The sequence below is a fragment of the Hydra vulgaris genome, chromosome 01 (genome assembly GCF_038396675.1).
Source record: "Hydra vulgaris chromosome 01, alternate assembly HydraT2T_AEP".
NCBI classification, from domain to species: Eukaryota; Metazoa; Cnidaria; class Hydrozoa; order Anthoathecata; family Hydridae; genus Hydra; species Hydra vulgaris.
The window spans coordinates 45519315-45532462 of NC_088920.1; the positions used below are offsets into that span (position 1 = coordinate 45519315).

Here is a 13148-nt window from a genome sequence, read left to right on the forward strand (position 1 = left end):
TTTATTGTTTTTATTAACATTTTTTGCTTATTCCTAAATAACACTCATGTTTTTTCCAGTTGTCAAGTTGTTACAAAGCCAGAAAATATAAAGACTATGCAAATAATGACCTATCCAAATGTCTTGAAGAGGTCAAATGTAAAAAGCTGACACAAAAGCAAGCTGCTGCTAAATATGGCATCAGTCGAAGAACAATTTGTTATAAATTAAAGGGAAAACACAACTTAAAACTTGGTAAGCCATACTTCTTTTCGAAATTCGAGCTGCTTTTGTGAAGTGTACTATTCAATTGAGTGATTTTGGATTTCCAATTGGTAAAGAAGATTTACGTCATATTATGAATAATTACTTAATTAGTTCAGGAAAAAAAGTAAAAGAGTTTAAAATCTTTCCTGGGCCTGATTTAGTTAACTCATTTTTACAAATACATCCACAACTTACAAGTAAATTTGTGCCAAACTTAAAAAAATCTTGAGCAATGGTTAATAAAGAAATTTTAAAGGATTATATTCAGCAATTATCAAAAACTGTACAAAATGTACCTCCAATTACGATGAAACAAATTTGAGTGATGATCCAGGTTCAAAAAAATGCTTGGTAAAGAGAGGTAATAAATACCCAGCAAATATAAGAAACACTTCTAAGACAAGTATTTCTATTATGATATCAGGTAATGCTGCAAGTGAAGTTCTACCACCGTTTGTAGTTTATAAAGCTGTAAATCTGTGGTCAACTTGGTGTGAAGGAGTTCCTAAAGAAGTCAGATACTTTAACACTAAAAGTGGTTGGTTTGACAGGGCAGCTTTTGAAGAGTGGTTTTTTACTATAGTTTTACCTTCTTTAAAAAAAAAGCTGAATAAAAACACGAAGAGCATAAAGTCAAAAGTTCAATCTGAAGAAGATCCGAAAGAGTGCCATGATCACAGTTCTAGCTCAAAATCATTGAGTAGCATTGAAAATAAACTTGTAAACAGATATGATAAGAATGAGAAATCAAACTCAGAAAATTTGAAACATATGAACTTTTTCCTTGACAAATTACAAATGCCAAGGAAAACAATGCTTATGTGAAGCCAATGGTAATAATATTAAATGCTTGTTTGACACACAAGAAAATTTTTATGAATGGGACAATACTTGTTTCACATTAAGAAGCCTCAAAAAATAACCTAAACCAGAGAACTTTACAAAGTACCTCTATTAGACTTTTATTTCTGTTAAAGTTTGTTTATTTAGCTTTTATTTTTTATTTTAAAGATATATAATTGCCTACATTAAAAGAAATTTTGTGTTTTTAGTTTTTAATGTGGCTATGTTTCTTTTATCATGTTAAACTTTTTATTAACCAAAACAATGGTAAATCTGATTTTTTTTTATTTTTATTCGTCATTAAACTCTTGTTAAAATTTCCTTTAAAGGGTATAATAAAAAGAGTTTAAATAGCAAAATTCATATAAACGGTAAAGTTTTTTTGAAATTTTATAAGGCTTTGCAAAGTTATCCAAAACCCCGGTTAACTTAAAACATAATTTAGACACCCATAAAAAATCCTTCTTAAATGGTTAAAAAAATAAATTCTAATAATAACAGTTTTTGAATAGTCCAAAGAATATTTTTGGCAAGTTTTTATAAATATTAGAGATGTTTTAAGCCAATTTTTAGAAACACAAAGCAAAAAATTTCAACTTTTTGCGCAGTTACCCAAAGTTACGGTATAAATTATTATTCCGAAAACCCGAAATTTAAATCTGTTACGTTTTTGGAGTAATGAAAGTTTAAAGTTAAAAGTAAATTTTCTTAAAATCACGGTAGGGGAAAACATGACCCAACTACGAGTTCAGCATCGAAAACTTCATTGCAGTATGCAAAATAAATGATTCTACGCAAAATATGTTTTCTGTTATTATTCCGGTAGAATTTCGATACAACCAAGAATAAAATACTATAATGCTAAAATTTTGTACAAATGAACATAAGAATAAAACTCAAACACACAAAAAAAAAATAAAAGGGTAATCATTTTTATGATAATTTTATGCTGATTCATATTCGTACAAGAGTTGTGGGTTAAAAACGAATTTTATTAGAGAGTATTATTATGTCTATGAAACAAATTATAATGAAACAGAAAATAATAAGCCTTTTTATGTATTTTTGTTTTCTATTTAGTATGTTCTTTTGATAAAAAAAACATTTATCTTTTATCAATCTTTAACAAAAGTTATATAAAACAATATGGTTAACTTTTGAGTAAAAAACTAATCAAATAATGTTTCAAATATGTTTCTAATGTCATCGTCAATGTTTTCAAAACCGTTGATACTTTCATTATGCATTTTCAAAGTTTGTCTTTCCCATAAAATAGTACGATATAATTGAATATTGTAAAATTTTTTTCCATCGTTCCATTAATATTAAAAAATGGTAAGAAATTGCACCAAACATAATGTTTTAGTCATATTAGAATCACTTTTTTGTTGCGACAGTTTTCTCCTTGAGAACCACCACATGTGGAAACGCATTCAAGATTATGTTTTTGACAATTGCAAATATTCGAACCAGATTGGTTTTTTGAAGATATTTTACAATTGCATCTTATAACACATAGAATGTTTTTAGGTGCCACATCGTTATCGAGATAAGATTACTGTTATTTTTTCCATCCCTAGGCCTTCAGGATTAAGATTCAAACGCTCATCAAGAAACTTTCATTCAATAGCTTGAAGATGGACGCGTAACTCTTGTAAATATGCCACTTTTTCAGTTAGTGGTAACTTATGAGGTTTAACGGTTCCTTTGCAAGTCATTTCCAAATACTTTTAATATCTTTAATAGAAGGATTAGTTAAAGTTATTTTTTGTACTTTTAACTACCAGAATAGAGTTAATTAACAGCTAGGAGACAACAGGGCTAGTTGTAGCAAAAATTAAAAAACTGCACTTATCTCCTGTAACTTTGATTTTTTTTAAAATTTTTTATCAGGGTTATAAAATAGATTGTAATGACGTATTAAACCAACATTGATAAATATTAGTTTTTGCGTAGTTGTTCCGCAATAGTGAAACAAAAATGAAAAAAAAAATCTTGCAACTCACCCCGCACCGGGGCATTTTTTTTTTATTGTCGATTACTTTAGAAATAACTAGAAAAGTGCGTAAAATCAATAAAACCCGTAGTTATGACTTTGCCCGTTTTATTAAGTTTTATTCCCGTCAAACACAATATTTACTGCACCATAATTTTTGTTTTGATGTAGGTTAAGTATAATTTCCAAATCTCGCCGAATTTTAATTGTTTTACCTATCTTAGTCGATGTATCAAAGCTTCTCTATCGATTACGAACCTGACATATTTTGCATTTTTTCCATCCACTTTGCATTAAGCCTCTTTAGATTAAAAATACTTTCTGCGGTGATGATTTATAAGGTTTCCTCATCAATCCGTTTTTAAATAACGCCAGAGTTGTGGTAGTCATCTCAATGAAAATTACCGTTCGTTAGAGACGACAAAATATTGTCGTCTCTTGGAGCAATTGCACCACGTCTTGTAAACAGAATGATAGGGTTAATATGTATAGAGCTGCCTTCTTTCAGTTTTATCACATTATGCAATGCATTCAGTGGTTTTATTTGATCTTGACGTCTGATTTTACCTTTGATGACTAAGTTGTTTTAATTGTTATAGATCATCAATCCTATTTCTTCAGCTTTTTCACAATTTATTTCATCGTTTTTAATGATGGACACAAGATCTGTAGATAAAAAAATTCACGTTTGAGTTTTGATATATTAACGGGTTTTGTCTCTTTAACCACTTTACAAATTTTTGCAAGGTTCTTTGCAAGTCTTACTGACCCTATTTCTTTGTTTAGTTTGCTTGTTTCTATTTCACATCCTGTTATAGTTGTCATGGCTTCGTGTATAGTCGCACTGGAGTTTAAACTAAGTACCCAAAGAGTTCTGACACTTTATGTTTGTCCATGTCTTTAAGTAAACCCACCTCTACTTTTTACAAAATACATTAATTTTTGTTCTATTATTATATCAGATCAAAACCCCACCCAATAACGACTGGTTCTCCTTACAGCATGCGATCCAATTATAAAAGCAGTCACTAAACCAAGAACTTTTGAGATAACAGTGTTTAAACAAAAAATTCTCCACTCTTAGCATAATTTATGTGCCTTGTTGCAGCAATAAATTTAGCATTTGTTGTATGTAGATAAAAAGACCACTTTGATGTTCTCTTGGTAGGAATGAAGTTTTTTGCGATTGTCCATATATTGAAGCCAGAGTTCTGCAGTTCTAAATTTTGGTTTCAGAAATTGGATGAAATTTTCTACTCTTGACACAGTGATAAAATGTTCTGTTTGTACAAACCTCTCAAACTTGTCTTCAGTTAAAGTATTTTTCATTTCTTTTTCAAAAATAGGTTGAAACAAGGAAAGATCAATTTCTCCGTCATTAACAAGAACATCTAGCGGTATAATTTTAAGAGCATATTCTGCTGAATGTGCGCTGGAAGCAACCTTGAAATAGCTTTTCTGGAGATTATATGCATAAAACTATTTTCTGTGTATATTTTATTAAAAAACTCGTGCAAACTAGATTCTCCCATTAGCTTACCAATGCTTCCAATGTAACATATAGTATGCAGATTGGGTGGTTACACCATAATGAGTTTATGAAACTATTGTCATACCATAATTATATTAACATACCATAATGGTGAATATCATACTATAATGAGTTTATATAACTCATTATGGTATGACATAAACCCAATCTGCATACTATATTTAAATTTTCTTCTCATATGAGTGCTGTCGCTTTTATCCATAACGGATGGTCAAATGTTACGCAAGATATTAATACGTTTAATTTTTCAACTTTATTCATAACAAAACGGAGGGTGACTAAATGCAAGTTTCATCAAAAGGATTAAGATCAATTATTGGAAGGAATGAAACTAATTATTTTTGCGGACGAATTATTATGGCATAGTATCCACTTTTTATAATTACTACTATTATTCCTAAATGTATTATGATCATAAATATCCCTCTTTTTATTATTATTGAATTTGACATGTATATACTTTATATTTGGACTTATTACTATTTGTTAATATGCTTGATGTCACAACTAGATCAGTATTTATTTGATTTGATTTTGATAGAGTACGGTTCGCGGCGACAGGATCCAACGTTCTGTTTGAGTTTCCGTGTTGTTATACTTAAATGTACAACGGCATTTAAAGATGGCGTCTACTTTTAATTACTGCATACGAAGAGTGCCTAAGTTGTTAAAAAAAAGTGTGTTGCTAAAAGGAAGAAGGTTAGCTTAAAAATGTTTGAAAATATATATATTTGCATCGTTGTTCTTTTTTTTTGAAAAAAGTTATTTTGCATTTTGATCATGTTAAAAACATTGTGAATAAAACCACTCTCATTATCTATTAATACATTAACAAAAATGTTATTGTTTTCAACGAGGTCGGTCTTTGTATAGAGTTGCACTAACTGTGTAATCTTTGAAGAAGAAAGTAAATTTTCTCCTTTAAAGATTACACTTTTTTTTTAAAGATAAAATCATAGATACTTCAAGCGGTTTGCTGCTGTCTTTAAAAAAAATTTCAGCAACTTTAGATAAAATAAAAATGTTGTTGATCCCACTGTCAGCTACAGTAGTTTCTAAAATCTTCGCAATATATTTAGCAGTCTTCTGGTTTGAATTTTTTATTTCCAAAATAAATTTTTCATATTTCTTATGGATATCTTTTTTTTCTATAACTTTAACTTTTTTTTAATGTTATAATATCTTCCTCGGCATATTCATTAAGTAAACTTTTAAAAATATAATAAATATATGAAAGACAACAGTGGTTGCTCTCTAGCAATCCTGAGACTAGCCCAACCTTCACCCAAGTGATTGTTGGTCTAGTCTCACATGTAATATGGAGTATAAATTTTTTTTTCTGGAAGTAAATTATATACTGGCCGTAATTGTTGAACAAATTGTCTCATACTATTACTATCTGCAAACTTATCAGTTTACTTAAGTAATATAAAAAACAGTATAATAAAAAAAACATTTCTAAATATCTCATCAAAGTTGAGATTTTTGAACTTTTCAACTTCCAATTTTCGGATTTTAAACAGGTGGGTAGAGATTAGCAGAGAGACAAAAAAAAAACAGCCCAAAGACCAACACAAAAAAAACCTGAAAATAATCCTAGTCTTAAGGTAGTAGTATATTCTTAAGTACTTTGTTTATGTTTTTAATAATTAGAGAATTGGAATCAATAATAGAACACCCTACGCAAAAAGCTATGTGAATGCCTCATTTCTACTAATCTACCCAAAGTGTTAATAAAGTGATTTTTATAGACCTTTGACAATGCGCACTAAAATCATTTCTGGAACTATGTTCTTCGGGCAAAATTGTGCATATACTCTGATTTTACAGCTGTTGATGGAATCAGCCTCTCTGAGAGCTATAACAGAGTTCAAGAAACTTTACTACCAGCTGGCCTCAGAATCATTAAATTGATTTACAGATCTGTACCCTCATTAGAGAGTAACAAAAAGAGTTGCATAGCCACTACCAAGGGGGCACAAGCAAAAACCTATGATTAGAGTCAACAAGTTCACCCTAAATTCATCGTCCAAGGCAGTGTACATAGCCACATTCTAGGCAAGGTACATAGCCACTACCAAGGAGGTACCAGCAAAAAACCATGAGTAGAATAAAAAAGATCACCCTTGATACATCATCCTAAGTAGGATATAATGTAACATAGGTTTATATTTACAAATATTCTATCAAATTCTAACCACTGAGTGGAGCAAAGTGGAAACAGGAAACTATTCTGCTGATCAAAGACATTTTGACAAAATTGCTCACAGAAAGTGAAAACAAAAGAGCAGCCTTTTCAATAGTAATCCCAATTTCTCTATTGTATTTCTCTGTTTCAAATGTAAGTTTTTAACAAAAATATAAAATGATAGAAATATGATGTAAAAGTTGTTGTACACAACAAAATAATTATACATTTAGATGCTTAACTCAACTGGATCCAAATATTTCAAAAAAACTTTTAGAAAGACCAAAGTTACCTGGCATTTTAGCTGAGTACACTGGACATGTAATGTATCCAGATGAAGATACAGCTAAATGGGATGAAGAAGGTATTTAATATTTAGGTCACTTTTTGTAAAATTTTACAAAATACTTTTTATTTGAGGCATTTATCTTTTCTACACAGAATTTGAGGTTGAAAAGCTGGTTACTAATATGACATTAAACTTTGGTCCTCAACATCCAGCTGCTCATGGTGTCTTAAGGCTTGTTTTGGAACTAAATGGAGAGGTTTGTTAACTTTCTTTCAAACTTATTGTTATAATTTTTTATTTAACTATAATAACAAAAATTTAAAGTTAAAATTTTTTTGGCAGAGTGAAAAGCAAATGTAAATAACGCAAAATTTTAACAAAGTTAACCAAAAAATATTTTATAATCTATAACAAATAAGTAAGTTCAATTTCCTTCAAGGCTTCTAACATATAGCTTTGCTCACTAAATGTGTTACACTAAATGCTAAGCGTTAGATATCAAGTATTAAAAATAATTTAAAGTGTTTAATTTAAACAAAGAACAATATGTTAAAATATGATATTGCGAGTCATTTTTAGAATAATAAAAAAATTTGTAAAGATTTTTTAAAGAAGAAACTCAATTATTTAGTACTTTTAAGTTACTTTATTTATTGGTGTTTGATATTGCATAGTTATGGTATTATTTAGTACTTTTAAGTTCACTTTTTTCCAACTCTCTAGAGTTTCCTTTGCCAATTTGTTAACTACAAATATTTCCAGGATTTTTGTAAAAATAGTTTTTCAGGATTTTCAAAAAGTTATAAACTCATCTATGCATATTGCACATAAATTTGTATGTAAATGTTTAATCTTATTTTTAACCCTGACACTCTTGCTTCTTTTAGACCGGCACTGTCCTTATATATTTTCTACATTTTAATTTTTAAAATGCTGACTTAAAAGTTTTATAGACAAAAAAGAAAATGATTAATAAGAATAAGCAAAATATTTTATTGTTGCAGGCCTTGGTGAGAGTAAATGAGCGTGAGAGCAGAGAAAATGAACATGGCGAGCCATGTGAGTTGCTCATCTAAACAGCTTTTTTCAAGAGGTTTTGGTTTTTGGGTGAGCTATCTGTTTATTCATTAAAAAAAATTGCTTATTTAATACAAAATTTGATTTTATACTCATTGCAAGCATATATGTGTAACAATAATTTTAAAAGTATATATACCTATCATGCATAGTTTATTGTGCTATAAAAAAATTCTTTAGATGAGCGCTTTCTTTGGATTTCTACACCAGCTATCCATTTATTAATTAACAACTCTTCTTATTTTATAAAAAAATTTGATAAACAAAGAGCTGTAAAAGTTTTTGCTTCTTATTAAAAATATTTTATATTTCCTTACTGGGTAATTCCACATCAAATCAGCCAGTCCATTGAACCATGTGTCTTTTTTTTGTGTTATATTTTGACACATTATTCCTAACTATAGAAAAATATTGCATGCAAAACTTCAGCTAAAACTGTTGAGCGGGGGAGACAAGATACTGCAATTTTAATATTGACCTGGTTTCCCAAAATGACCCGGTTTTCATAACATTCTGAAAAACATTTTTCTTAAAAAAACAGGAAATAAAAATGGCAAAACTATGAAAATAAGCATATTAATGTTTTTTTGATAAAAGGAACATGCTTAAAAGTTAATAAAACAACTAGTTTGTATAAACCAACTTTGGGGCCCAATATCTCAAAACACCCCTGTCAAATTTTTTTTTTTTTTTGCTGTTAATATTTTCAGCTGCTTATAATCTTACTAGGCAAAAAAAATCTAACTGGAAAAACAACTGAAACATATAAAACTTTAATTTCAAAGATGTGTTACTTTTTCAAGAAATTCCCAAACAATATTTGTAAATAAAATGAAAATAAGTTAATTGTAATTTAAAAAGTTACTTGAATAAACAAGATTTTCAAAGGTATTGAAGATGTAAGTTATTTTGACTGTGTTTGTAATAGTTCACAATATTGTTCCCATTTTACTTGTACTTCTTCTATTTCAGCATTTTCAAACACATAGTTTCTACCGGAACTAGAGCAAGCTTGTGGAACAGATAGTTTTTTCAATATGTTGGTGTTGGGAATAAAACAGTAGTCGTCTCTTTCAGGCCAGTTAAAATAGATTGATGGACCTTTTGGGTTAAGAAACTTAACTTTAGCATCAACTTCGTCTAGATTGGTTTCAGTTACAATGCCAATCCACCACTTATGATCATAGACTACAGCTACATAACCTCCTAAAGTAACAGTATCAATTTGAAATATATCTTGTTTCTTTTTAAGATTGTGGATTATTGTATAATTAGTATCCGTACTACACCTCTTTGTCCCAACCCTGTTATCTCCAAGATTAATAAATTGATTAAAGCTACGAGTACCAGGTAGAGTTGTTACACCAGTGTACCTTTCTTCTTGCTCTTCACATTGCAATTGTAAGTCTAATCCCTTTATGTAAATGAAGTTAACAACCTTAATTTTCTCAATGCAAAATTATACATAGCTTCTGAAGTGAGAATTTGGTTTCTGTATGGTTGTTTTAAACTTTCTTGTGCTGTTAATCTTTTTACAGTACCACCAATCCCATCGTATGGTGACTTTCCGTGGGACGTGGCAAAAAAGTTCCATTTAACTTTAAAGGCAAATTTGCTCTCTAGTTGGCATATATTGTAAAAGCTTTTACAATTTTTGTACTGTCCTGCGCAACCATCAGTTAATAAATGTAATATGGACATATTGAAAAATTTTATTTTTAATATTGGTATGATTAGTTGAAATATTTTGTACACGTAAGTTACATTATGTGTAATGTCGTCTGATATAAAACAGTAAGAAATATGTTTCAGTACACCTTTATCATCTTTATAGTATATCACTAATGGATGTAAAGAACATTGTTGGGTGTTTCATTGATAGCTTTGTATTTCATCTTGGACTACGGAAGCATAATTTTCAGCAAAGTCGCCAATAATGATAATGTTTGATTGATCCATATTTTGTTTTAGTTGGTTAAGGTACTGTGATTAAGAGCGAGCAATAAAAGAATGAGCTTGTAGCTTTTCAAAGCAAGATACTAATAGTTCAACAAATGTTGGAACATCTGCTGTTAAACTCAATAGTGTTGCACGATCAGTAGTTTGCCATTGCTTGTAGTTATCTCAAAATCATCTTCGTATTCTCCAAAAATCTCATACAAATGTTTGGTAAGGGGTTCTTTATCAGGACAATTATCACACTGTGAAAGCATGCATTCTTTGTTTTCTACTGAACAAAGGGTTTTCGAAAGTAAATCCTTATACTTTAGTCCAATATTTAAGGCATCTACTAGCAATTTAGCATTTTGGTGATAAGAACAAACATAAATAGAATGTGTACCGCTTGCACCTGGCAAAATGCATCACTTTGGTCTAAGTGAAGCAAATTTTGAGTAACTTATTTGTATTTCTGGATTGTTTTCTTTGTATAATACATATAGTTCCTTTAAATTACACAAAAGCAGTTTTTTTTTGTTTATGGACGTTCTTTTGAATGCTAACAATCTTTTTTCCAGGCATAGTTCTACATAAATCACTCGAGTCATAAAAAAATTTAACAGAATCTTCTATTTCTTTGTGTAAGACTTTACCTTTATACAACGGAGAGATAGCTAACAATCCTTTTTTATTAAAAATTTGTCTAGCCATTTTTGCTTGGTATTCTGTAACTGCAAAGTTATTTTGTACTTCTAATATTGATCAACTTGGGGGTGCCAGTGTTAAAAGTTGAACAATAGTCCTTTTGTCAGAACATAGAATTTTTTCTTTTATCAAGCTCATAATTTCATCAAAGTTTTCAGCCTTCTTTTTCATGTTATTTGTTTCATAACACAGTTTTGAGGGACTTTCAGATTTTCTAGTAACGTGACTTACCATTTCATTGATGTGCTCAACTTTTCGCTTTCCTTCTGAGAGTATATGTTTTGATGACTTTGAATGAGATTTTAGAGGAGATATATTAAAATTTTCAAGTTCTTCATTGATCTCCTGTCTTTTTGATTTGAATGATGATATTAGAAAATCTTCATCTTGTTCACCCTGACTTTGCTTCTTTTTCTTAAGATCTGCTTGTCTGGCAATCTTTTGCTTACAAGGTTTGCGAAGTTTCTTTCCAGGAGCAATATTTGAACTACTTCTCATCATGATTTGTGATTCATTTATTGTAACTACTTTGAGATTTTCTAAAAGTAATTTATTGTAACTACTTTGAGATTTTCTAAAAGTAATTTATTGTAACTACTTTGAGATTTTCTAAAAGTAATTGAATTGTATAAAGCTTATCTGCACAATTGTTTAGAACAATGTTTATGTTTTGGAAAACACAAATTAAAAAAGTATATATATTAAAATATTTAAATTTTACTTCTACTTACTTGTGATTTTCTTTGTTTATTGAATGGATCACAACATGCTTTCTGCTATATAGGATACATTTTCAAATATTTTGTAGTATGTCTTTCACATAGCATTATTAAGTTTGATAGTTCAATGTTACAGCGTAATGATATAGTTATTTTTTCTTCATTGCTTAAAGTTTCAATAACATCTTGTTGGCCTTTGCATGCATCTGATGTCATTAAGCCAATAGAACACATCTTATAATAAATTACTTAGTATGAATGTATTTCCTAAAAAAAAGAGAATTCTTCTTTCCTACTTAATTTTCAGTTCAAAAGAAAAAAAATTTTAATATAGAAATAATTCAAACCTTTTCAGAATCCCTGTTGTATAATTTTTTACACTGATAGATATTGTTAATTTTCTTTATAGATATATTTATATATATATACAATCTATATATATATCAAATTGTTAATTTGTAAAAATTTTAATAAAATTTCACCAATAAATGCTGTTCTATAACTGAACTTTTTATAAACTAGTTATTATAAACTTATACAAAATATAGTTGTCAAAATTTTTTTAAACAAATGCACATCAATATCACACTTAATTAGTTTTTATATAAAAACAATTGTTTTTTTAAGGAGTCTATAAACCAAATTTAATATTTTACAGAACTCTATTTGCAAGTTTTTTAAAATAATTTATTGAAAATTTGATATATCTTTGAAATTAAAGTTCCATATGTTTCAGTTGTTTTTCCAGTTAGATTTTTTGTGCCTAGTAAGATTATAAACAGCTGAAAATATTAACAGCAAAAAAAAAAATTTGACGGGGGTGTTTTGAGATATTGGGCCCCAAAGTTGGTTTATAGAAACTAGTTGTTTTATTAACTTTTAAGCATGTTCCTTTTATATTTCAGCATTTTAAGTACATTTATTGAATTCAGCGTCAAAAAAACATTTTATATGTTTATTTTCATAACTTTGCCATTTTTATTTCCTGTTTTTTCAGAATGTTATGAAAACTGGGTCATTTTGGGAAACCAGGTCATATTAAAATTGCAGTATCTTGTCAACCGCTCAACATTTTTAGCTGAAATTTTATGTGTCAACTTTTCTTTTTAAGATGCAACAGCCAAAGAAGTTTTTAAAAAATTTGAGGACCCATGGTTCAAAATTTCCTAAATTTTGGGTGATTTGATGTGGAATTACCCTACTGTCATAGAATGCAGGAAGTTACAACACTTATAACAACAGTTAAAGATTTCACAATGAAAGTGTTTATGTAATAATTACAATTTTTTTTATTAAAACATTTAAATGTGCAATATATATATTTTTTATTTTGCTCAAATTGAGACAAATTTATTTAATTCATTGTAACTAATATATACGAGGTGTGTTCAAAAAATACCCAGAATTTTAATTTTTTTGAAAAAATATTTATTTATTCGTCTACATTAATGTTGGTTCCTTCAAAGTAGTCCCCATTTAATACACTGCACTTGTGCCAGCGCTTCTGCCAATCCTTGAAACTCTTCTCAAACTCAATCTTTGGGATAGCCTCTAGTTCATTCAGCAATGCGCTTTTAATGTCATCTATGCTTGTG

General features: G+C 29.1%; 1 protein-coding gene across 1 annotated transcript in view; it reads left to right on the forward strand.

Annotated features, from left to right (window-relative positions):
• The first annotated feature begins 5155 nt into the window (after positions 1-5155).
• LOC100214060 (NADH-ubiquinone oxidoreductase 49 kDa subunit) overlaps positions 5156-13148 on the forward strand; it is a 29392-nt gene continuing 21399 nt past the window's right edge. The window contains exons 1-3 of the mRNA XM_065788323.1: positions 5156-5336; positions 7059-7189; positions 7267-7370. Coding sequence (XP_065644395.1) covers positions 5260-5336; positions 7059-7189; positions 7267-7370 — 312 coding nt within the window. The 5' untranslated portion in view covers positions 5156-5259. The remainder of the gene's footprint in view (positions 5337-7058; positions 7190-7266; positions 7371-13148) is intronic.